This window comes from Macaca mulatta, chromosome 9 (genome assembly GCF_049350105.2).
Source record: "Macaca mulatta isolate MMU2019108-1 chromosome 9, T2T-MMU8v2.0, whole genome shotgun sequence".
In the NCBI taxonomy this organism is placed as follows: Eukaryota; Metazoa; Chordata; class Mammalia; order Primates; family Cercopithecidae; genus Macaca; species Macaca mulatta.
In genome coordinates this window covers 138486253-138512890 of record NC_133414.1, presented here as the reverse complement: position 1 = coordinate 138512890, position 26638 = coordinate 138486253, and the positions used below count along the sequence as shown (strand labels likewise).

The following is a 26638-nucleotide window of genomic DNA, read 5'->3' as shown; positions in this document are numbered from 1 at the left end:
GCAGCTATGTGACTGGGCAGGTCCCCTAAGCTTTCTGGGCTACTCTGTCACTGTTTGAATAATGGAGACAATGACACTGACTCCTCCAGGTTAGAATGAAGATCAAATACTATCAGTAGTGACAGTGACAGCGGCAGTGATGGATGCTCCAGCCTTCCACAGGTCACTTCCTAGGCATCAGTGCCTCCAATCCATGCAAGACTCCCAGGAGGTAGGAGCCTGTAGGAGCTCCAGATCTCAGTGTCTTCAGATGAGGACACTGAGCCTTTGAGAGGTGAAGTTGCCCAAGGTCACATGGTCGTGAATGGAAGGATAGGAAAGTTTTACTTTGGCATCTTTTCCCAATTGCTTTATAAAATGTAGTATGCACACATTTTATAAAGTTTAAAAATACAGAGAAATAAAATTAGGAGGGCAAACAACCTCAGAGAAAGTCTCTGCTAACTGTATTGCACAGCTAGCCACACCTTCTTGGAAGGCACTTAATAAGTTTGCAAACCTCCCTGCAGTTGCAGGTGTGGAGATGGCTCCACTGGCTGGCTCCTGTACCCAGGGGGCCTTGGTGGGACCTGGGTGAGGCATTCATGCTGCCCTCAAAGTCCCCAAGGACATTCTTGGTGGGGTGGGCAGCCGAGGCAGAAGCTACACGTAAGCCACCAGTCTGTTCCTAAGGGTTATCTCTTTAGGCATGGAACTCTCTTGAAGCTTCAGCACATCCAGTGACTTATACCTTGTGGTTCTCTGCTCCTGGTGGCTGGCATCATGTGGGGAGCTGGCTGAGAAGACTTCTTCCCTAGCATAGCTGCCAGGGACACATATGTGACACAGACTGAGCCCACACTTCTTCCCCCTGGGCACGCTGAACTCCCAGAGGAAGAGGAAGGGGGCAGCGGAACATTTTGGTCGTGGCAGCACGCCCAGCGAGCCTTTGCTGAGCGTATACATGCAGGACTCCTACTATGTGAGTGATGCATTGTTAATGAGACATGGCGCATGACTTCCTGGAGCTCACAGCCTAGCACCGAGGTAAATGTGTGACTCACTGTTGCTCAGGCCCATCGGAGAAGCACCATGCTCTGACTCAACAGGACATTTCAACAGGGATTCCTGGGGTAGATGGAACTTGAACCAATGGCTATGGGTGGTACTTCAGGCCGGGGACAACTTGAGCAGAGACACTCAGGAATAGTAAGTTAAGACCATAAAAAGCAGTGCAGGAAAAGAATGGGGTTCCCACAGATGGGTTGTTACCATGTGATCTACCAAACTACCATAAGCCTCAGTTTTTGCATCTGTCAAATGGAAAGAAATATGCCTGCCTTCGTGAACAGCTGTGGGACTCCACGAGGTGATGAATACACGTTGAGCACCTAGCCCAGTGTCTGGGACACAGCGGAATGGCAGTTAGTCTTGTTCAGGAGACCTGTGTGGGTGGCTTGGTGCATGGAGGTGGGAGTGGAGACACAGGGACCTCTGACATGGTTTGTGGAGCTCACAGAAACTTCTGCATAGGCAAAGGGTTCCTCCCAACTCTTTCTACCCAGGAGGAGGAGCTGTTTCCTTTTGCCGCAGTTGTGGTGCCTCCTGAAAGGGCGTGTTTTTCACACTGAGTGAATGATCTGTGTCTGTGCTTCTTGGGGCTTCCAAGTGCAACAGAAGCAAGTGACTCAGCACCTCCGTTCCCTCCACACCCATGTCTCTTTGGAATACAGAATGTAGGGCTCTTGGATTGTCTTTTGGGAACAAATGACTCAGCAGGGTAGAAAGAGGAACGGGCAGACGTTGCCTCTGCACTCCCGGCTTTGATGCCAGTTGCCGGTCAATCCTGCTGCAGCAGGGGTCTCAGCGCTGGCCAGGCCTGACCCCCAGGACCTGTGTTGTCAACATGCCTGTTACCCTCTTTACACAAGGATGTAGAAGAAAATTGTGACGTACTTTTGCACCGTGGCTTTTGGTCTCGAAATGTCATGCTTGCCATCAGCTTCTTGGCCACATCAGACAGATGTGTTGCCTTTGTGTGTCACTGCTCTTAAAAATGACATATTTTCTTTTCCTTGCATAGGAAGCACTGGAAGTTCGTAAGCCTCAGTTCATTTCTCGCTCACAAGAACGGCTGAAAAAGCTCGAACACATGGTCCAGCAGAGGAAAGCTCAGCGGAAGGAGGACCTGAGGCAGAAGCAGAGCGTCCTTCCCATCCGCACCAGCAAGAAGCAGTTCACGGTTCCCCATCCTCTGAGTGGTAAGCTGCAGGTGGCTTGTGGAGACTGGAAAAGACTGGAGCGGGGGGTTCCTGGAGCTGGAGGCTTCACTCAGGAGTGATGGTTCCAAGTGATGCCACTGACATATGCAGAACCTATTATGGCTCCAAGTGGCTGACCCTCAGCATCATAAAGCCTGTTCTTGGAGCCAGCCCATTTTGAGAGATCACATATGGGCATTGAGCTCAGCAGAAACAACTTGGGACACCAATTTACCATTACAGCTGGGACAGAAGCCACACCACTATAGCAGCCAGGGTAGCAAGTTCAAATTCTTGGCTCCTAATAGATATTTGCAAGAGATCCCCTTTGCCCTTTATAGATTGCAAAACAGATCTCGGGGTGAGAGGTTGACTCCAGCTTGTCTACATCAACATTCGTCATCTTGAAACCCCTTTCCTGCTGTGAGCTCAGAGGATGCATGGCCAGCTTCCCAGCACTGTGAGGCCAGTGTCACACTGACCCTGTGAGGGAGGGCACTTCCTTACTCACTGGAGAGGGAGTTATCAGGAACCTTCTTTGGGTGCCATGCTGGGAGCAAGACTGACCTCAGTCCCTACTTCATGGAGCTTATAAACAGACTATTAAACTAGCAAGCATAACAAAAAGAAATGAGGGTAAGGATGGGGGACATCAGAGCACATACTTAGTGACTGCCAACCCAAATCTTAAAATCTGGAGGCCTGGAGAAACCCCAGTTTTATTCCTTTGGATAGAGGAATGAGATCTTTCTTCCTAGGAAAATGTTTTGGCCCCTAGGAGGTGAAATCATGAGTATAACTCAGAATAAAAGTCTTTTGGGGAAATAACCGTATTCAATAAAGTGCAGCTTAGCAAACATTACCAAGATCTCATTCCGGGTGCCTGGGGGACTGAGGAAAAGGGTGTTGTAATAGAATTCCTGTGAACCTCCCCAGTCTATGGGCAGACTAAGTCTCCTTCCCTCCACCAGAACTCTGCTGGTGGAGCTGTCTAAAGACCTCGGGGAGGAATGAATTTGAATGCATCCTTCCCTGTGGCTAAATATTTGCCAAGACACCTGCTGCTCCCTCCGCATGACAATTTCTAGTATACTAACAAAAGGGGGTATGCAAAGAGCTCCCCATGGGAAAATGTGTCTCTAACCAGTGCTGTAAGTCTGTTGGCAGATATAGGTTCAATGGGGATACAGTTTCCAGGAGGCTGTTTCGTCTCTGGCCCAATAAAGAGAAAACTGGGTTCAGGCACAGACTTCTCAAGTTGCTGTGAGAATCAAAGCCAGCACCAGGAGACCTCTGGGGCCTTCAGTGCCTACACTGGCCCTGGGCAATGTTGGGTGTTGGTGCCCAGGCTGTGTGGGCCACTCAGCCTCGATAGTTCTGAAGATGCTACTTGAGAGCATGGTTAGGCTACCAAATTTGTGGTTAGCAAATATAGAATGACGCCACTTTAGAGCTCAAGACTCACGTACACACACAGAATGGCGCTGAGGGCTTCCTTTTCAGTCAGGTCCCTTCACTTTGTGTGGGAAGAAACAGAGACCCAGAGACCTTAGGCTACCTGTTTAGTGTGGTGCTGTGCTGGGCTTCTCTTCTCCTGGGCCAGCACCTCCCGGCTGTGCCATTCTACCGGCCACAAGTGGTCTGGGACACCACCATCCCAAGTGCCAGAGGCAATGTGGCCTTGGCCATCTGTACTGGTTTCCTAGGGCTGCTGTGAGAAATCACCAAACACAGGGCTTAAAAGAACAGGACCTGGCAGGGCCCAGTGGCTCAAGCCTGTAATCCCAGCAGTTTGGGAGGCCGAGGTGGGTGGATCCCTTGAGCCCAGGAGTTCAAGACCAGCCTGGCAACATGGAGAAACCCTGTCTCTACAAAACGTACAAAAATTGGCCAGGCATGAAGGTGCATGCCTGTAGTCCCAGCTACTTGGGAGGCTGAGGTGCGAGGATCACCTGAGCCTGGCTAGGTCATGGCTGCAGTGAGCCGTGATCGTACCACTTCACTCCAGCCTGGGCAACAGAGCACAAGACCCTGTCTCAGAAAAAGCAAAATACAAAAACAAACAAACAAACAAAAAACAAGCCCAGAAACATTTTCTTGCAATTCTGGAGGCCAGAAGTCAAAATCGAGGTTTCCACAGGGTTGGTTACTTTCTAGAGGCTCAGTGGGCAATGCTGTGTCCAGCCTCCCTCTCTGCTCCTGGCGGCTTCCTGCAGTCCTCAGTGTTCCTTGGTTTGTAGATACAGCACTACGGTCTCTGCCTCTGTCTCTACATGGCCGTCTTCCCTGCATCTGGGTCTCTATGTTCAAATTTCCTTTCCTCATAAAGATGACAGCCATTGGATTAGGGCTACCCTCATCCAGTCAGACCTCCTTTTAACTTGATTACCTCTGCAAAGACCCTATTTCTAAAGAAGTCACATTCAGAGTTATGGGGGATTAGGACTTAAACATATCTTTTTGTTGGGGAGACACCATTGTACTCATTATATCATCCAACTGGTGTTTGCCCAAAACAAATATCCTTACAAGTTCACATTCCTTTAAATGAAAATCTTAAAATTGTATATAATAAAAGGTAACCAGGCTCAGTTCAGAATGTTAACTAACTGAATACCTTTTACTCCCCAAATTCCAAGACAGTCCTGGCAACCAGCATGCTCTCAAAGTGGGACTTGGCCAACATGGGTTTTATGGCCACCCTGACCATCCCTGTGGTATTTATGTGTTGATGAGAGCTTTACTTTTGGGTTTGTTTGTGTTAGGTCAGTGAAATCAGACAACCTCTGAAACCAGAGCCTCATACAAGCTTGGGCAAGTGAGAAGAAATGTTTAAGGCCCTATTAAACAAGTCTGCAGTACACATCTTGTCTTCAGCCTGTCTGCTGGCAAGATGATAAAAGTAAAATGCAGATGTTTTTCTTACATGCTAAATTAGTTAATAAATCATATGCGTGAACGAGCTCTGGCTACAGCGTCAAGGCATCTGCTAAAAAGAAGACTCCTATTTGCTTTTGGTGCTGGGGTAGCTGCCTCTGATCGGGGCTTGTCAAGCAGTCTTGGCTCAGGAGCAGAACCTGAAAGGTTCAGGTGGGAGGAGCCTCGGCAGCTGACAATGCCAGAGAAGCCAGTCCCTGGACTTGCAGGGGATGACTATGGTGAGAACCAGGGAACCAGCTGAACTTTATGGTAGCTAGTGAATTCTGAGCACCTTTGAGGCCAGGGGAAGAGTGCTGCATGTGGGTGAGTGTTAATTAGGGTTAGGGCTCCTTGTTTGGAGGCAGGAAAATTTTCATGAACAACTGAGGACTCTAGAGGGACCAGGAAGTAGCACTGTCAAGGTCCTAGCTACAGTCCGTAGCCTGTCTTGACTATCTTGTCACCTGTAGTTTGAACTCTCGAAGCCAATAAATACGATGCATAAGTCTCTCTCCTCACCTGGGAGCTACCTGGGCCACCTTCCCATGGCTCTAGCAGTGACAGAAGGAACTTCTTTGTCCATCTCTTCAGCATACCTTGTTTGAGAACCCACACAGTGCTAGGCACAGTCCCTAGTCTGCCCACCTTGTGGGGAAGCAGGCGGGTGAAGAGGCAATGCTCATAGGATTCTCACAGTGCCATGAAAGGGGTTTTCTGAGGTTGTTGTGGAATCTCATAGATGGTAGCCTTGCTCCCACCCTGGGGAGGAAGGTTCCCGACGTGGGGGAGAACCATGCCAATGGGGCAGGGTGGGTGAAGAGGGGAATACACAGTGAAGAAAGGAGGCTGGGGATATGCAGTTTAGCTATGATTGGATGGTAAAATGGGGATGGGCGGGGAGGTGAAGGGGCCAAAGAGGAGCCCAAGGAAAGATGAACTGTAGATGTGGCTAAGTGTAACCTTATTCTGAGGTCAAAAGCAGGGCTGGGAACTAGTAGTGTAGCTTCAGGTATGACATGATGAGGGTGGGGCTTGGGCAGGGCAGTGGGATGAGGAAGGTGGTGGATGCCAGGGGTTCTCAGGTAGAGGGATCAGTGGAAGGTGGTGATTGTGAGATGTGGAGGACGGAGGCTGACACCCACGGACGCCAAGGGAAGGTGGCAGGAGAGCTGGCCTTTGCTTTCAAGTCTCTGACATTAGGAACACTCCAACCCAAGGGCCTCTCTCCTCCCCAAGTCAGGGCTCTACCTGTGCAATTCACCAGAGTTGCCTGGGAGCGATAAGCAAGGCTTCCCCATCATCACCACACAGCTCCTGGGGTCCCAAGTGGATTGGGTCGTGTTCAAAGGCTGGCCACAACCTGGGAATTAGTGTGTTCCAGAACTTGTCATTGCTCCGCCTTACAGGTGAATCCAGAGCAGGATAGGCTAAAAATAAGTGTGAAGCATCAGGCACAGCCCCTGCAGGTTATAGTGGGGACAGTGCCTGCAAGTATTAGGGGGTATAGTCCCCACAGGTGGGAGGAGTACAGCCCCTGCAGGTAGGGGACACAGCCTCTGCAGGCAGTAGGGGGCACAGGCCCTGCAGGCAGTAGTGAGTATAGCATCTGCAGGTCATAGGGCGCACAGCCCCTGCAGGCAGTAGGGGTACGGCTCCTATAGACAGTAGGGGTAAACCATAGCTTACAGGCAGTATGGGGTCAGCCTGTGCATAGGGGCACAGCCTTTGCAGATTGTAGAAGGTACAGCGCTTGTAGGTAGTCAAGGTACAACCTCTGCAGGTCACAGAACAGTCCCTGCAAGTTGTAGAGGGTATAGCCCCTGCAGGCAATAGGGGGTTCAGCATTTGTAGGGGGTACAGGCCCTGAAGGCAGTAGGGGTACAACTCCTACAGGTCATAGGGGTACAGTCTTTGCAAGTCATAGGGCTACATCTCCTGCAAGTCATATGGGTACAGCCCCTGCGGGTCATAGGGGTATATCCCCTGCAGGTAGTAGGGGGCAGAGCCACTGCAGGCAGTAAGGATACAGTCCCTGTGTTCATAGGGGGTACCATATCTGCAGATTGCAGGTGCTCAGTCACTGGCAGTCTTCACTATGCCCTGTTGACACAATTGTGCCTGTATCCTGTGCCCACTGGAGCTCATCAAACTGGCCCTGGCTATCTCCTTCCAGGCTTGGGGCCCAGCTTCAGAGCCTCCCTGGATTCCATCCCTCACCCCAAAACCCAGACCCCTCTCAGCCTGACTCTGCCCACTCTCACCCTTGCCAGTTGGTCTCACTTCTTGTCCTTCCTTCACTCCCAAAACATTCATGATCAGGGTTCCCAAACCACCGGAGAGAAGCCTCTGTCGCTCCTCCTCTCTGTGCTATAAAATCCCGCCTAACCTTGCAAGCGCCTCTCAAGTCCAGCCTTTTTATTCAACCCTTGCCCCCAGACCCTTTCCTGTGCTTCCTGTAATACCTGAGCTGGGCTCTGGCGGCTTTCATCTCTCAGCTGAGTGCTTTGCTATGAATTACTGTTGCTGCCTGTACTCACCGCAGTTAACTCAGCCTGAGAGTGCTCAAACTCAGCCCATATTGCCCCCTTCTATTCTCAGCTCATTTCCTCCTCTGAGGACACCTGTCAGGGTCCTCCTCCATGGCTCTCTCAGTTTGTCCCCTTAACTTTCGAATGTGTAGAAAACCCTTCAGGAACATCCCCTTCTTCCACAAAGCCTCCTGACTCCCATCCTGTCTTTCTGCCCTTCACTCCCTCTCCTCTCCTCTCACTCCCATTTGAACACTCTTGGCATCCTGGTATTCTTGCATCCCTCCAGATCACCTGCCTTCTTCCCTTCTTCACTTTGGCTTAAGGTTGTGTGGTTGCGTTGGAAAACCTTCTAGATTGTAAGAGCTGGTGGGCACACTCCACGCCAAATCGCTGCAAGAGGCCCTGCTGCATCTAACACAACAGACAGAATTCATCCGAATTGCATTATCCACACTTCCCAAGGTGAGCCAAGTCAGAGCCATTCAAATCATGCACCAGTAGAGGAATGGAATTCTCTGGAAGGCACGGCAGAATTCCTTCTCCAACAAATCTTCTTTCCCTGATGATTCTTGGTTGGAGCAAGTATTAAAATTAATTTGGACTCCTAGAGCATCTAGCCGAAGATACGACCCAGCAGATAGGAGACAGTGGTGGAAGGTATCTCAGTAATAAAGATTTGCTCGCTGAGCACAGGCCACACCATCCTTCCTGTTGCCTGGTTTGATCTCAAGGCTCTCATTCTCCATAAGGCCTTTAAATAAATATTTGGGGCTAGTTCTTCCGATATTACTCACAAGAGAATTTTTAAATGGGCTTATCAGATAAAAATAAATTTTTACTTTATCAGTTTACAAAGAAAACAGGAAGCATGAATTACTGAAAAGACTGTTTCCCCAATTCAAAGACATTCACTTGTACACTTTTATTATCGTCCTTCACAGACACTGTGAGGTTGTATGTTTTTATTAAGATGCTTGGGAAGAAAAGATCAATTTATGTCTATTGATTGGAAGTGGATTTAAAGGACAATTGTACTTATGGAAGTGGATTTAAAGGACAATTGTACTTACAATTAAAATAATGTAAGGTAAAAACACTGAGTTTCCGAATGATAAGGAAAATGACTTTATGAGGAGTTATATTTCCCAATTGCCTTGATTTTATTTTACAAGTGATTTCCCTTTATATTCCACAAAGCAGCTAAGTAATAAACCTTGCAGTGACACCATAGATATAAATCTACTTGGCAACTAGCATAAAGTTTATTAATAATCTACAAATCACCATATTTTATGGTTCTCTAAAAAATGCTGGGAAACCCTGGAATTGGAGCAAACGGTGAAGTTACACTATCAGACTTGTACTGGATGTAGCTGTTTTATGGTGAGGTTGTGATTCGAATCATTGTTAAAATTCCTTTAAATGAGCAGTTTAAACTTGTCATTAAAAAAACCACACGCCCACATTTTGTTTCAACTTTAAGATTTAATTGACAAGTAAAAGTTGTATGTATTTATGGTGAATGACACGACGTTTTGATATATATACATATTGTGAAATGATTAAATGAAGGTAACATATCCATCACCTTGCATACTTTTGGTGAGAACATTTAAGATCTATTAATACTACTCCCAGTAATTTTCACATATAAAAAAGCTTTATTATTAACTGTAGTCATCATGCTCTACAATAGGTATCCAGAATTTACTCCTGTTTAGTTGAAACTTTGTACCCTTTGACCAACATCTCCCAGATTCTCCCCTGCTAACGCCTAGTAACCAACATTCTGCTTCTATGAATTTGATATTTTTAGATTTCACATATAAGTAAGATCATACAGTATTTGTCTTTCTGTTCCTGGTTTATTTCACTTAGCATAATGTCCCCCAGGCTCATCTCTGGTGTTGCAGATGACAGGATTTCCCTCTTCTTTAATGCTGTATAGTATTCCATTGTGTGTGTGTGTATATCAATAGACTATGAGAAATTGTGTACATATACACACATATACGTATATATATGTATATGTATATATTGTGTACATATATATGTATATATTGTGTACATATACACACATATGTATATATACATATATGTATATGTATATATACACATACATGTATATATACACATACATATATATGTGATATATATGTACACACATATGGAGAGATATATATCTCTCTCTCTCTCAAAAGATCAATCAATAGGCATAAATTGATATTTTCTTCCCAAGCATCTTAAAAAAAAACAACACCTCACAGTGTCTGTGAAGGACAATAATTCACACACACACACATACACATACACTACATTTTCTTTATCCAAGAAAATGTTTCTTTGTTGACTTTCTGTCTTGATGACCTGTCTAATGCTGTCAGTGGAATATTGAAGTTCCCTACTATTATTGTGTTGCTGTCTATCTCATTTCTTAGGTCTATTAGTAATTGTTTTGTAAATTTGGGAGTTCCAGTGTTAGATGTATATATGTTTAGGATTGTGATATTTTCCTAAAATTGGATAAGGCCTTTTATCATCATGTAATATCCCTCTTTGTCTTTTTTAACTGCTGTTGCTTTAAAGTTTGTTTTGTCTGATGTAAGAATAGCTACTCCTGCTTGCTTTTGGTGTCCATTTGCATGAAATGCCTCTTTCTACCTCTTTACTTGAAGTTTATGTGAGTCTTATGTGTTAGGAGAGTTTCTTTAAGGCAGCAGATGGTTGGCTGGTGAATTCTTATCCATTCTATAGTTCCGTATATTTTAAGTGCAGCATTTAGGCCATTTACATTTAATATTAGTATTGAGATGGGAGGTACCATTTTATTCATCATGCTGTTTTTTGCCTATGTACCTTGCTTTTTGTTTTTTTTTGTTTTTGCTTTTTAAATTGTATTTTTGTTTTATAGATCCTGTGAGATTTATGCTTTAAAGAGGTTCTGTTTTGATGTGTTTCCAGGATTTGTTTCATGATTTAGAGCTCCTTTTAGAGTTCTTGTAGTGGTGGCTTGGTAGTGGCAAATTCATATGTAATGCTTAGTTTCACTGGATACAAAATTCTTGGCTGATAATTGTTTTATTTGAGGAGGCTAAAGAGAGGGCCCCAATCCCTTCTAGGCTGTAGGGTTTCTGCTGAGAAATCTGCTATTAATCTGATAAATTTCCCTTTATAGGTTACCTGGTGCCTTTGTCTTAGAGCTCTTAAGATTCTTTCCTTCATCTTAACTTCAGATAACCTGATGACAATGTGCCTAGGCTATGATCTTTTTGAGATGAATTTCCCAGGAGTTCTTTGTGCTTCTTGCACTTGGATGTCTAGGCCTCTAGCAAGGCCAGGGAAGTTTTCCTCGATTATTCCCCCAATATGTTTTCCAAACTTTTAGATTTCTCTTCTTCCTCAGGAATGCTGATTATTCTTAGTTTTAGTCGTTTAACATAATCCCAGACTTCTTGGAGGCTTTGTTTATATTTTTTTATTCTTATTTTTTTGTCTTTGTTGGGTTGGGTTAATTCAATGACCTTGTCTCCAAGCTCTGAATTTCTTTTTTCTACTTGTTCAATTCTATTGCTGAGACTTTCAGAGCATTTTGCATTTCTATAAGTGCGTTCACTGTTTCCTGGAGTGTTGATTGTTTTTCTTTATGCTGTGTATTTCCTTGAATATTTCTCCCTTCACTTCTTGTATCATTTTTTGGGTTTCCTTACATTGGGCTCCACCTTTCTCTGGTGCCTCCCTGATTAACCTAATAACTAACCTCCTGAATTCTTTTTCGGATAAATCAGGTATTTCTTCTTGTTTGGATCCATTGCTGGTGAGCTAGTGTGATTTTTGGGGGGTGTTAAAGAGCCTCATATGTTTTGTCATATTACCAGAGTTCCTTCTCATTTGGGTAGGCTCTGTCAGAGGGAAGGTCTAGGGCTGAAGTCTGTTGTTCAGATTTTTCTGTCCCACAGGGTGTTCCCTTGATGTAGCACTCTTCCCTTTTCCTATGGATGTGGCTTCCTGAGAACTGAGCTGCAGTGATTGTCTTCTCTCTTCTGGGTCCAACCACCCAGCCGGTCTACCAGGCTCTGGGCTGGTACTGGGGGTTGTCTGCACAGAGTCCTGTGATGTTAACCATATATGGATCTCTCAGCCATGGATACCAGCACCTGTTTCAGTGAAGGTGGCAGGGGAATGAAATGGACTCTGTGAGGGTTCTTAACTTTGGTGGTTTAATGCTCTATTTTTGTGCTGTTTGGCCTCCTGCTGGGAGGTGGCACTTTCTGGAGAGCATCAGCTGTGGTAGTATGGAGAGGAACCGGCAGTGGGCAGGGCCCTAGAACTCCCAAGAGTATGTGCCCTTTGTGTTCGACACCAGCGTGGGTAGGGAAGGACCATCAGTTTGGGGCAGAGCTAGATGTGTCTGAGCTCTGGCTCTTCTTTGGCAGGTCTTGCTGTGGCTGCTGTGGGGGATAGGGGGTGAGGTTCCCAGGTCAATGGAGTTACTTACCTAGGAGGATTATGGCTCCCTCTGCTGAGTCATGCAGGTTGTCAGGGAAGTGGGGGAAAGCCGGCAGTCACAGGTCTCCCCCAGCTCCCACGCAACCCAAACGGCTGGTTGCACTCCATAATAGCACCAAGTCTGTTTCCAGGCAGTAGGCAACCAGGGCTAAGAATGTGCCCCAAGCTACCTTTCTCCCAGCTGTGAAAGAAAAAGGCTTTAGTTCTTCCCCTACCTGTGGAGTCTGCATGCAAGATTCATACCCTCCCCTGAGTTCCGGCCAAGAGGCTTCTTGACTGGTTCAAATTGTTACAGAGTTCAGCTGGAGGTTTCCTTTGTCTTGTGGCATTTTCCCTGAACCTCTGGCTGCCCTCCCAAAGGATTCCTGTGATGCCTGGCAGGAATGGCCTGCTTGGGGACTCAGAGAGCTCCGAGGGCCTTTCCTGCTGCTTCCTCTACCCCTGTATTTTGCTCGGCCCTTCTTAAACTTCTGTAATGCAAAAGTGAGCTCTTTTGATGCTGTTCTATAAATCCATAAGCTTTCTTCATTCATTTTCGTTCTCTTTTCTTTGACCAGATATTTTTGAATAACCTATCTTTGAATTCACAGGCTCTTTCTTCTGCTTAATTTGTCTGTTAATGCCTTTTATTGCCTTTTTAAATTTCATTCATTATATCCTTCAGTTTCAGAATTTCTATCTGGTTCTTTTTAATTATTGCAATCTCTCTGTTAAACTTCTCATTTTATTCATGTATTGTTTTCCTGATGTCATTTTTTTTTTTCTGTGTTCTCTTATAGTTGGATGAGATTCCTTAAAACAGTTATTTTGAATTCTTTGTCAGATGATGCATAGAATTCCATTTCTTTGGGGTCAGTTACTGGACAATTATCACATTATTTTGTTGGCATTATGCTTGCTTGTTGTTGTTTTTCTGTTTCTTTTTGCCTTGCAATGATGTCTGCACATTTGATGGAGCAGTCACCTCTTCTAGGTTTTAAGTACTGGTTTCATTGGGGGGAAAAAAGTCATCCTTTTCAGGTGAGTGCAAGAACACTGGGTGGAGTGTGGCAGTTCTAGCTCTAGTGAGGGTGCAGTGGCATAGCTGTCAGCTGAGGTTAACAATTGCCAATATTGCAGATGTCTTCAGTGGCCAAGGCTGTGGTTGTCTACAGCAGCAGCAAGGGTTCTTAGGGCCTTCAATGGCAAAGGCTGCTGGGATCCTCCTGATAGCTTTTTCTACCACCAGGAATGTCATGGCCAAGGGGATTTCTCTTGAACTGGGTCTGGCTGTTAGGTGCACTCATGGTGATGTTGACACTGGTGTATGATGTATGGTACCAATGGAGTGGCCATGAAACCAGGGTCTGGGGCATGGGTACATATGGAGGGAACACAACTCCAGGGTCTGGGGCAGCAGTTGTATAGGTTCTCAGGCACTGGCACCCCCAATGCCATGTTGGTAATGGCACACACACATACTTTTAAGAGATGCCATGTGGCCTGATTGTGTATACCAGATATACACACACATACATCATACATATACACATGTATACATATACACACAGAGATTAAATTCTATGTAACAGGTACAAATAATTTTGAAAACTGAGAACTAGTTATAGCTGTTATATCCTATAGTTGATCTCATTTTTCTTCTTGGTTTCCTCTAGCCAAATACTAACCACAATGCATTCCAAAGGAGAAAAGGATCCTTCAGATTCCTTTGAAAAATATGTTATTTGTTGTATACTGTATTATTTTAGAAGTGTGTAGTGCTCAGTGTATGTTAAAAGCATTGATAAATCCTACAGAAAAAAAAGTGTTTTTTATGCTTAAATTTGTTTAATCCTATTTTTCCTAAATTATTTTTTGGACCTTGAAATGTTTTTATCTAATTCTCGATAGTCTGCTTTGGAAACATTACTTTAGGAATCTACAATGCTTTGCCAATGAAACTCCCACTGGAGTTTCAATTTGCCATTTTCCATAGAAATCTGGCACTGTGAGAAAGTGGTCTTATCCTCATTACCTGCATCCTTTATGTCGAGCAATTCCAGGAAGTGACGGCTGAGGGTCCTGGGGTTCCTCTGGGCAGTAGGGTTTGGTGCAGGTTTCCATCTGTGGCTAGCTTTGCCTCACTGGAAGCTCGCCTAACAATGCACCCTGCCTGGAGCTGTCTCTGTGTGTGTACCCCAGCATCTGTAACAATGCCACCATGCTGGTGCCCAGCACAAAGTCCTCTGGAAAAAGTGGAGTCAGTCACATTCCCATTAGAAAGTCTTCACAGATGTCACAATGTGAAATAACCACAGAAAACAAGATCAAGGGGGAAGTCTCATCCATACCAATTATATGAGAGAATAGCTGCAAGAAGCAATAAACTGCCAGAGAACTAACTGCATAACAAGGGCACAGGCTGGCCTTCCATAGCATTGCCTTCACATGCAGCTACTTCAGACTATGGCTTCAGGGACCCTGCAGCTGGGGCCCTGTTTGTTGCCATGGTATGGAGAGGTTCTGTAAACATTCAGAGTAGGGTTCCCAGATTTATCTAACGAAAATACAGGATGCCCAGTTAAAATTGCATTTCACATAAATAATGAAGCTTTTTTAGTATAAGTGTGTCCCAAATATTGTATGTCCCGTATTTATGCTAAAACATATTTGTTGTGGATCTGAAATGCAAATTTAACTGAGCAGTCTTTATTTTATCTGGCAATACTTCCTCAAAGCCTCCAAACCCATGTAGGGACTTGGCTTTTTTCCTTCTCACTCTTACTACATTCTACCAAGGTAACAGTGGTCCTCAAACCTAGGCAGGCTTCAGAATCACCCAGAAAACTGCTAAAGCCACAGACCACCGGCCTAGCCACGGAATTTCTGATTTCGATGGCCTGATATAGGGACCGAGTATTTGCATTTGTAACAAAGCTCCAGGTGATGTTGATGCAGCTGGTTCAGGGACTGGAAGGTAACTGGAAGCCACCCAGATGTTGACATTTATGTGAAAATACAATCCCTCCTTTGAGAATTTCAACCTTATATCTTTTGTGGAGAATAAAAATCCCACGGATTCCATCAGTACTAAACTCTCAGGTCTCTTGTCTACTTACTTTGAGAATAGAGGTACTTTACCTACCCACAAAACCCCTGTAAAGAGGAGAGAAGACTAGCTTGAGTGGGTTGCTATAACGATGAATCAAAACATGAATTTGGGGGATAGGTGCCCAGTAGAGAAAGGAACGCCGGGGGAATGGTGGTCGTTGGCATTGCCATTAGCTTCTTCATGGTTAATAGAGTACCTTCATATGGACCACTCCCAGCACAGTGGCTCATACCTATAATTACCAGCATTTTGGAAGGCTGAAGTGGGAGGACAGCTGAGGCCAGGAATTTAAGACCATCCTGGGCAACAAAGTGAGACCTCATGTCTACAAAATACAAAACAAAAATAACAACAACAACAACAATAACAAAAACCCTGTTATTTAGGGGAGGCTGAAGTGGGAGGATCGCTTGAGCCTGGGAGGTCGAGGCTGCAGTAAGCCATGATTGTGCCACTGCACTCCACCCTGGGCAACAGAGTGAGACCCTGGCTCAAAAAAGAAAAGTTTTTAAAAAATGATTGTGCTCCCACAATGGGTGCAGAGGAACCAAATCTTAGCATAAGTAGCTTGTCCCAAAGTACATAGCAAAGCAAAGGCCTAAGGTGACCCCAAGTTTTTAGACTTATACATGAGAAAGCTTTATCAGTTTATGGAGGCCCAGGCAAGCCAAAGATATCATCACATATATGTCATAAAAGTATGATGTTTAATTTTCTAATGCTCATTTTTTTTTTTTTTTTTTTTTTTTTTTGTAAAAAGAAACTGAATTTCCTGTTGTGTTTAGTGAGGTCATTAAGAATTTGAATCACTGAATCCTAGAGACTGGGTGTAGTTGCCCATCTTTCAGCTGATTTCCTTTCAACTTCAACAGTGTGCTCATTGCAGAAAATAGTCTGTATCACTTTGTTAGCCACTGCTGAGCTCCCCTGGGAGGAAATGCATGTGTTGGGCAACTGACAGGAGTGCTCCACTGGGATTCATGTTGTAAGTTTCTGGTCTTGGGTAAGAATCTGGTTAGTTTGAGAGTCTCTGATCCTGTCAACATTGGGGCAAACTGAATTTGCACAGGTAGAGCTTGTTGTTCTGTGGGTCTTTGGCACCACGGGCAACCTGAATTAGGAGGTGATATGTACCAGCCTTCCTTAGCAGTTCCTGTAGCTTTTATGGGGAACCCTTTGTCTATTACTGGATCTCTTGTGGAGTAACCAGTCCATTAAAAAAATGTTAAGCACTGGATATCTTTTGGCCATAGGAATGGAGTGCGAATGGGAAAAAGCAAGGATATTAGGGGCTGAGAAGAGACTTCCCTGTCCTCTAGGAGTTCATGTGCCACTTGCGGAGAGAGTTGGCCAGGCAGACAGCTGCAAACCACGTCTAGAATCATATAGGAGAAGACCCCTAGGGAGCCAGGAAGAGAAGGGGACTGAGGACAGTGCTCTTGGGTCCAAGAGGTAGAGCAACATGGCCTCAGGGAGTGCATCAAGATTCCATTTCTCTCCCAAAATGTTTTTAATAGACATGGTCGACTTGGGGGTCTGGGATCCTCCAGCTGGGGAAGCAAAGCTCTGGTCCTGGGCCTCATCTGCCATATTGCCTCAGGGGTCTCTCCTTGGAAGATCTGGGGAGGCTTGGGGCTGCCAGTGTTCATGGGAAGACATTCTCTTCACCACCTCCCCACCAAGGGTGCAGACCCTTTATCAAATCCATCCAGTAGCTCCACAGCACCCTATCTTTCCATGGAAGCTCCAAGATGGGACCCCATTCTGAGCTCAAACTCAAGGGTAAGTCTCTGTGTGCAAGAGAATGATCTACCCTTCCTTTACCAGGAAGCCCTGTACACCTTGCTTCTCAAACTGAGTATGCAGAAGGGAATCAATTTTTTTGGAGACTCTCTGGCTTATTTTTTATTTAATTTTATGTTCCTTCACCAGAAAGTTCTCAGAACCTATTGTCTTTCCAAATTGTTACATCAGCAGCTCTCTCACGTGTCTGGACAGTAATTGGCACATGGCATCACTTTCATACCATTACCAACCTCTGTGTGGCTTCCACTCACCTGACAGGGTTCGGAAACAAGCTGCCTGCCATGTGCACCTGTCGTTCAGCAGCAGGATTCCACAGAAGATTAGAAGTGATTTTAGAAACAGGATAATGTTTAGAAAATGAGAATCCAGCATAAGATTTTATCATGAGAGCACTTCAGAGCCAAACCACCTATGAGTCGTTAACTCACCTTCATATGGTGTCACCTGTGCTGTTTAATTTCTGGAGGGCTAATTTGGTCCAAGATAGACCACTCTCCTATTGCCTACATCAAGAAAATTAGAGGGTCCACCATGGTGAGTCGAACAGAAATTATGTACAAATTTAAACCCTGAGAACCTTGTATTTAAACCCTGAGAACCATGATGGAATTACTCTAACGGCCAGCGGCAGAGACCCAGTGGCTTTGAAATTGCATGATGCACAGCCTTGTGATCTTAGAATTTACAGTTGTTAGGGGTTCCCTTAAACACACCTATTTCCATTCTTTTGTGAAGGTCCAATCTTTAATACGAGATTCAGGGAGGTAGAGACTTGACATCTATACTCCAGGCTGGCTTGTGGACTCCCTGCTGATTTCTCTCCAACAGCTTTCTCCTGGTTTTGGTGTTTCTAAGATAGGGGAAGCAAATGTCTAAAACATCCTTCAAAGTGCTCGGGCTGACTTCAGAAAACAGGCTTCTGGAGGGCATTGTCCTAATAAATCGTGTGAACTTGATTATCATTTAGATTACCTCTTCAGTAGGGAAAATGAAGTTTGCAACCAGAGCTGTAGATAAGGGCTCTGCAGGCAGGAAAAACAGCCCAGCCCCACAAACAACCAATCATGCTGGTGGCAGGGTGATCTTTGCTGCCTTCTGGTGATACCGTCAACTGTCTGAATACTGAGGCCACTTGTCCTTGTGTATGTGTGTGTGCCTGTGTGTGCACACAGGTGATATGAGGATTACAATAAACACCCACATGTGTTTATAGAGATTAATGGGATGTCTGGGCTTTGACCTTACCAGAGTAGTTCTCAGAAGCACCCAAATCTTGGTACCTGGTTGTGTGCTGACTTTGACACAGGCAAGGGCTTGAGGAAGTCTGGCCTTACCAAATTAAATTAGCAACAGACACTGTAGTTTGGATCCAATAATGAGGCAGATGCAAGACTTTTTGGGGAAAAAAGTATTTTCCAGAAATATAGAAATGGGCAATTTACCTTAGTAATTTTATCGAGGGGAAAAGCCCTCCTCTATTTGAATAATTCGAGGTAAACACAACTGCAGTCTCTTCCCTCCATATCAGTGAATTAGAACACATGAAACTTCAAGGAAAATCTGTAAGAGACCCATAAGCAGGCTGAAAATGGTTCTCACCTGCCACTGTAATTTTATACAGGCAGAATTTCCATTAAGAGTAATTTCATAGATAAGATTTCTCTGTTTTTTTTTGTTTTTTTCAAACGAAGCTCATGCAGGATGGGTTTCCATTCCATGAAGTGAAATCCCTGTGGGTCATGCTGTACATGTCCTGAAGGCAATTGCGCCAGGCCGGGGAAGATGGCAGTGTGCAGGTAGCCATGGGAGTCTTCTGCCCTGCACAGGAAGAAACTGAGTTGTGGGACGAGGAGAGATGAATCAAGGATGACTTATCTCTTGCTGCAAGCAGGTCCATGTGGCCCTGGGCCATCATTTTACCCACCCGCACCCACCACAGGCTATTGGGGAACATCCCTCTCTACTTCATGACCTAGCTCAGCTGTCTCCTGTTATGGAGTCTTCCCAGATGCCCCTCTTCCCTGGTGGACCTGACCACTCCCATCTGAGGTCTCCCCTCACCCTGTGCAGACTTTGCTCTTGGCATCTAAAGGCCTTATTTACCTCATTCGCATCCTGGGCTCGGAGCTCTTAGTTTTATTTATCTTTGTGTCCCTATCGCTTAGCACCCAGGAGATAAAAACTTAACAATGGTCAAATGAATGGGTTGCTTAAACCCAAAGCCTAGGAGTCACCCTTGATTCATCTCTCCTGGCCCCTACAACTCAGTTTCTAACTGTATAGGGTAGAAGAGTCCCATGGCTACCTGCACGCTGCCATCTTTCCCCACCTGGCTGCAATTGCCTGACCTGTCTCACTGCTGCCATTTTTGCATCTCTGCGGTCATCTTTTAGCAATAAAAATCAGATCTCATGTTTAAAACTCCACACAGCTCTGCATCTCTCTTACTCTGGAGGCAAACTCCTTAACAGGCTTGCAAAGCTCCTTAAATAGGTTTGCAAAGCCCAGCATGGGTGGTTTTCAATTCTAGGGCATATTGGAGTCATCTGGAGATTTGGTTGAGATTCCAATGCCAACACACATGAATCTTTGCCAAATCCCCAGGAAGTTGTAAGGCATCACCTGGGTGGAGAACCAAAGTAATCTTAGCTCTCGCCTCTGCACACTCCCTCCCTGCACAGTCACAATGACCCACTTTCAGTTCCTGCTGCAGAAGCTCACTGTGCCCTTCTCCCAGGTCCTCCCACAGTTGACTCTTGTGGTCATTCAGGTCTTGGTTTAAAGATCTCCTCCCCTGTAGGGACTTCTTGCCTCTCCAGTGCCCCTTTGATAAATGGTGGCATTTCATTTTCACCAGAGCATTTGCCGGATACTTTAGTTGGTTTGTGACTTGTCCAGCTTCTCCTGAAACAAATGAAATCCCATGAAGGGAGGATCTTATCTGTTATTTTTGTTTCTGAGCATCCCCTACCAACATAACTGCTCGTTAAATGTAGAAGGAAGGAGAAAGGCATATCTAAGAAATGAATTTTGGATTGGTCTTGGGAAATGGAGGAGCGCTTGGTCAGGGCTCCCGAAACACAGTTTCTGCAACCACAAGCCACTTCCTCTCTCAACGTGCCCAAAGCTTCTCCAGTGAGTTGTGTTCCTTTGACTCAAGTGAGATTGGGAGCTGTTTGCAATGCGCTTGCCCTATTTCAAACCACTTCCTCACGCCTCTTTCCTCTAGGCTAGGAAAGACCCTGCTATTTATCAGATGAGCTTGGGAACCATTAGGAAAACTCCAAGTCAGCAGCAATCAACTTGCAAATACTTTCTGGGGGTGTGGGTTGAGGTCACCAGCAGGGGAAGCCCCCTTGGACACAGTCCTGCTTATTTTGCACCTAACATAGGCTGCTGGGCCCAGAATCAAAAGTTCTGCATGGCACAGCAGGCTGAGCTAAGTTGAGGAAACACAACACTGGAGGTGTCAGAGAGCTCACATTTGCTTTTGTTTCCTCTTGGGAATCAAACCAAAGCTTAATTGTGGTATCAGGTGTTCTAAAGAAACAAACTGAAAAAAAAAAAAAAAATCTCGCTTTCCAGAGTAGACCACATACAGTTGAACCAAGATGATCAAAATCTTACAAATGGTATTTGTAATGTTTTTAATCTCCTCAGGACACGGTCTGTCTACCCTGGCCTCACCCTACTCTTGAGTAGCCCATGAGGATTGCTAAGCTGGACTTGAATCTAATTCTTTGTACAAGGTTTCTTTTCCCTAAGTAGAATAAGTGACTGTCAAGAGTCACATATTTGCTTGCCCAAGGGCCTGACTGACTGAAGCTGACATTTCCTTTTTTCTTGGAAATGCCATTGGGATGTTTCTGCGACCCTTGGCTCCGACCTGGTGCTGCCTGGAGCAGGGACCACTGGGTACTGGGCGGTATCTTGGCCCATTGCAGTCTCCATGGTGATGTTATTTTCTCACTGCTTCTTCTTGCAAATTGCTCTAGGGAAAGCTGGGAGATTTCCTTGTCCTTAGAGGCCTCATACCTAGTGTAGGGATTTTTCTATGGGTGGGGTGACCTTGCACCCTGGCACTTCTCTCCAGAAGACCATGATTCTGTTGCTAAAAAGAAGCATTCAAAGTCATTGTTCTCCATAAAGTAAGTTAGGTGTTAACACTGTACTTCACACCCTTATTTAATTTGTCAAGATCAACTCTGTTTTTGGTCAGTTGTCAATACAGCCACTTAGTTGGAAATATTCTGATTTCTTTTTCTTGTTTCTCCTTTGAGTCTTGTCTTTGAAGTTAAGTGATGGTGCCATATTCTTTTTCATGTTTGAATAACCAGATGGGACAAGCTCAGCCACTGTGTTGTTTTCCATATTGTAAGTCAGTAGCCGTGTTGTGTTTCTCCAGAGAGGAAGAAATTTCTTAGGCTCCTTGGCTCTATCCCACCTTCTTAGATATTCCTAGAAAATTCTGTCTATTCTCAAGCCTGAGAAATATTTGGTTGCTCCACTGGATTGATGAGCAAAGGGACAGGCCCGGGTTGGAGGAGATGAATAGAAATAGACCCAGGACTTCACTGGGGATCACAGGAGGCCCACTCCAACTCTGATGCTTGGCAAGGGGCCAAGTTGCCTGTCTGCTTCTGCTGAATGAGCAGGTTGCTGCCCAGGTGTTTTAGGAAGCATGGCAGTTGCTCAAACACACCTCCATGCAACAAGCGCCCCAGGAGCATTTACATATGCGAGACCCTTTGTTAATCTACATGGCTGAGTGTCTCATGGAAATTTGAGTTATTGGAACAGGACTTTTTTTTTTTTTTTAACACACACCACTTTTAAGTGTGCCATCTATGAACATCATTATGATTAGTAATATGTACTTAGAATGAAAAAATCCCAGTCTCATAGTGATTTTTAGCTACTGTGTACTTTCTTAAAGGATACCGAGCATACATGATTATTATGTTGTGGTTCGTTACCTTTCCCCTCATTAGGAAGAGGACAAGGTGGTCTTCATCTTGCAGAGGCTGAGCAACCCTGAGACAGGGCTAAAGACAAGAGTGACACCTCCTTCTTGCAAAATGCCCTAGGGGTAGGTGGGGTATTTCCTTGTCCTTAGAGGCCTCACAGACCTAGTGTAGGGATTTTTCTATGGGTGGAATGACCTTGCACTCTGGCACTTTTCTCAGAAAACCATGACTCTGTTGCTAAAGGAAGTATTGGGGGAACCCGCCCCCAATATTTCAATGTAGGTTCTTTTATTTTCCATAAGTGTTGGCCAGCTGAGAAATTATAAAGAGAGGCATTTTACAGCTGGGCCTCCAGGGGTGACATCACATATCGGTAGGATTGTGATGCCCGCCGGAGTCTCAGACCAGCAAGTTTTCATTAAGGGTTTTAAAAGGGGAGGGGGTGTAAGAACAGGGAATAGGTACAAAGATCACATGCTTCAAAGGGCAAAAAGCAGAACTACTAATAAGGGTCTAACAAAGATCACATGCTCCTGAGGGAACAGGATAAAGGGTAAAAACAGAACCACTGATAAGGGTCTATGTTTAGTGGTGCACGTATTGTCTTGATAAACAGCTTAAACAACAGAAAACAGGGTTTGAGAGCAGAGAACCAATCTGACCACAAATTTACCAGGGCGGAGTTTTTCTCCACCCTAGTAAGCCTGAGGGTACTGCAGGAGACCAGGGCATATCTCAGTCCTTATCTCAACCACATAAGACAGACATTCCCAGAGCAGCCATTTATGGACCTCCCCCCAGGAATGCATTCCTTCCCCAGGGTATTAATATTAATATTCCTTGCTAGGAAAAGAATTTAGCGATATCTTCCCTACTTGGACGTCTGTTTATAGGCTCTCTGCAAGAAGAAAAATATGGCTATTTTTGCCCGACCCTGCAGGCCATCAGACCTTATGGTTGGCTTCCCTTGTTCCCTAAAAATCGCTGTTATTCTGTTCTTTTTCAAGGTGACCAGATTTCATATTGTTCAAACACACATATTTTACAATCATTTTGTACAGTTAACACAGTTATCACAGTGGTCCTGAGGTGACGTACATCCTCAGCTTACGAAGATAACAGGATTAAGAGATTAAAGACAGGCATAAGAAATTATAAAAGTATTATTTGGGAACTGATACATGTCCATGAAATCTTCACAATTTATGTTCCTCTGCCGTGGCTCTAGCCAGTCCCTCCGTTCGGGGTCCCTGACTTCCTGCAACAAGGAAGCATTCAAAGGTGTTGCTCTCCATAAAGTAGGTTAGATGCTAACATTGTACTTCATGTCCTTATTTAACTATTGTCAAGACCAACCCTGTTGTTGGCCATTGTCAATACAACCACTTATGGTGTATCAGTCTCTACTGAGTTCTGCTTAGACTCAGGATATGGATTAGAATAAGGATCAATTAACAGATTATGAACTAACCATAATGTTTCTCTAGAAATGTGCAAGATTCTACACCTTCTGACTTAATTCTCTTTCTATTTTTTCCAGATAACTTGTTCAAACCCAAAGAACGGTGCATTTCAGAGAAGGAGATGCATATGCGATCTAAGAGGTACCTAGCTATTGTATAGTGTTCAAAGAAGTTGGTGGGGCAAGTGGGGTGGTTTGAAGGCTTCAGGTGCTCTCCAATGGGACCACTGCTTGTAGGCCCATGTTTAAGGTCTGAGGTCTTTTTGGCTGCAGACCTGAAAAAACGGCTAAAATAAGTATGGTAGTTGAAGTGTGCTTTTGAATGTTAATGCTGCTCTTGGAAAAACCTTAGGAAAGTGATAGGTCTTGGATTCTGAACCAATCCAGTAATTGGTCTCTAAGAGATTCCCAGACTCTGAGCTGGAACTCCTGCACATTCGTATTGTCGCTCTGGGCAGGAGCTATTTGTCACTGCACCTTTGAAGGTAATTTTATGAGGGGGAGAGAAGCTATTTCTCCTAAGGGTCTGGACTGTAGCAGGGACTGAAGGAAAGGATCCAACCTTGGAGGCAGATGGCACATGGGAGCCAGTAGAGCCTCAGAGGGGCCACGAGCTAGGTTTCCTGGTGCTGTCTCCAGCAGACCTGGTGGCCACGCTGCAGGCACATCCTCCTCGTTCTGCTTGCCTGGTGCCTGTTCAAGACTCCCACTAATTCTCACCAATCTGGTGCACACAAAGGCTGCCATTCTTTCTGAGATCTGGCCTCTTAACCAAAATATAATAGGTCGGCAGCGTTGGCCAAGTTCATGCAAGTAAAATGTCATTAGTTTATAATAAAGTACCTAGTACAGGGAGGAATTATAATAATTAAATCAAATTGATAGCACACTTAAAGAAACCATTGAAATAGGAAGAATACTTTTCTCCCCACTTCAGGCATACAATTTCTGCTTTTACCATGATTATATTGTTTCCATGGTGATTAGGTAACTTTGATCATTTATTGGAAGGCTCTTTGTAAATAAGGAAGTGAAAACGAGGAAAAGGGAGACTGTCCCATTAAATACTTGATTCGTAGCATTCTAATTGGGGTTTTTAAAGGGCCACTGGGCTTTAAGACTTGCTATTTCAGAAGTGCAAAGTTGCATATGCCTCAGGCCAGAACCATTCCCTTTTCAATTTACAGAAAAATTTCAGCCAAATCCTCCCCTCCCAGTCCCCAAACCCTAAGCCACCATTATGGAGCCTTGCAAACTAAGCAATTAAAATAATAGATCTCAAAGTAGCATGAGTAGTCAGAGAGTATTGCCCTATCATTTTACTGAAGAGGAAACTGAGGCTCAAAGAGGACAACTGAGCTAGGTGACGTTTCACGTCGAGTTACTGGCTTCCCCCAGCTGGTCTCCTCTGGTGGACTTAGTAGCTGGCTTTACACTCTGCTCTGTGGATTATACTTTGGGTGGGCTCTGACTCTGGCTCACCCACAGAATCACCTGGAGCTTTCTTTTCTTTGTATTGTTTGCTATTAATTATATTGTTAAATTACATTTTTATTTTAAAAAATGCAAACAATGCAGATAAAGCTAAAGTCCCCTCATGACCAGCGGTTCCCCTCCCTGTTGCCAGCCCACTTTCCCTGTCCCAGTGTCAGCTCCTCAGACACCCACAGTGATAGCTCCTGTGTATCCTGTCAGGCCTTTCTCTTTGCCTTAAAGTAGACTTTTACTTGTGCATATATAGTCATGTGATTTTTAACCATGAAAGACTTTTACTTGTGCACATACAGTCATGTGATTTTTAACCATGAAAGACTTTTACTTGTGCACATACAGTCATGTGATTTTTAACCATGAAAGACTTTTACTTGTGCACATACAGTCATGTGATTTTTAACCATGAAAGACTTTTACTTGTGCACATACAGTCATGTGATTTTTAACCATGAAAGACTTTTACTTGTGCACATACAGTCATGTGATTTTTAACCATGAAAGACTTTTACTTGTGCACATACAGTCATGTGATTTTTAACCATGAAAGACTTTTACTTGTGCACATACAGTCATGTGATTTTTAACCATGAAAGACTTTTACTTGTGCACATACAGTCATGTGATTTTTAACCATGAAAGACTTTTACTTGTGCACATACAGTCATGTGATTTTTAACCATGAAAGACTTTTACTTGTGCATATATAGTCATGTGATTTTTAACCATGAATGGTATCCTACTACACACTGTCTCTTGGTAGCTTGTTTTTTCACTTTATGTCTGTGAACCCCTTCTGTGACGAATAGATTATTTTCCTTGTCGGTTTTGACTGTCTGCAGAGTCGTCCATTGCATAGATGGACCATGATTTATTTGGGAAGTTCTTTTAAGAAAATACTGAATCAGAAGTAACAGAGGTGGGACCTAGGAGCCTTTATTTTACACTTCCCAGATATATTAGTCAGGGATCCCCAGCGGGATAGAACTAATAGGATGTATGTATATAAAAGGGAGTTTAATAGGGAGAATTGACTCACACAGTCACAAGGCAAAGTCCCACAATATGCACGCTGGGGAAGAGAGAAGCCAGTAGTGGCTCAGTCCAAGTCCACAAGCCTCAAAACCAGAGAAACCAAAAGTGCAGGCTTCAGTCTGTGGCTGAAGGCCCAAGAGCCCCCTGGTGCAAGCCCAAGAGTCCAAAGACTGAAGAATCTGGAGTCTGATGTCCAAGGGTAGGAGGGGCCAGAGGAGGAGCATCTAGCATGGAAAAAGAAGGAAGCCAGAAGGCCCAGCAAGCAAGGTGATCCTGCCTTCTTCCTCCTGCTTTGTGCCAGCCACGCTGGCAGCTGATTAGATGGTGCCCACCCACACTGAATCTGGGTCTTCCTCTTCCAGTGCACCAACTCAAATGCCAATCTCCTCTGGCAACACCCTCACAGACACACCCAGAAAAAAGACTTTATCAACCATCCAGGCATCCTTCAATCCAATCAAGTTGACACCTAATATTAACCACTCTGCCAGGTGATTGAGATGGTCAGTATCAGAAAGATCAGTCTATATGGATCTGAGGAAATTCCCACTGCAGAGTTTTGAGACATCTTTACTTTCTAACTGACTCCT

The 26638-nt window shown here is 44.7% G+C and overlaps 1 protein-coding gene across 2 annotated transcripts in view; it reads left to right on the top strand.

Annotated features, from left to right (window-relative positions):
• C9H10orf90 (chromosome 9 C10orf90 homolog) overlaps positions 1-26638 on the top strand; it is a 238166-nt gene that overhangs the window by 209255 nt on the left and 2273 nt on the right. For both annotated transcript variants that reach the window (XM_028826995.2, XM_077947867.1), the window contains 2 exons: positions 2063-2240; positions 23601-23664. In XM_028826995.2, coding sequence (XP_028682828.2) covers positions 2063-2240; positions 23601-23664 — 242 coding nt within the window. The remainder of the gene's footprint in view (positions 1-2062; positions 2241-23600; positions 23665-26638) is intronic.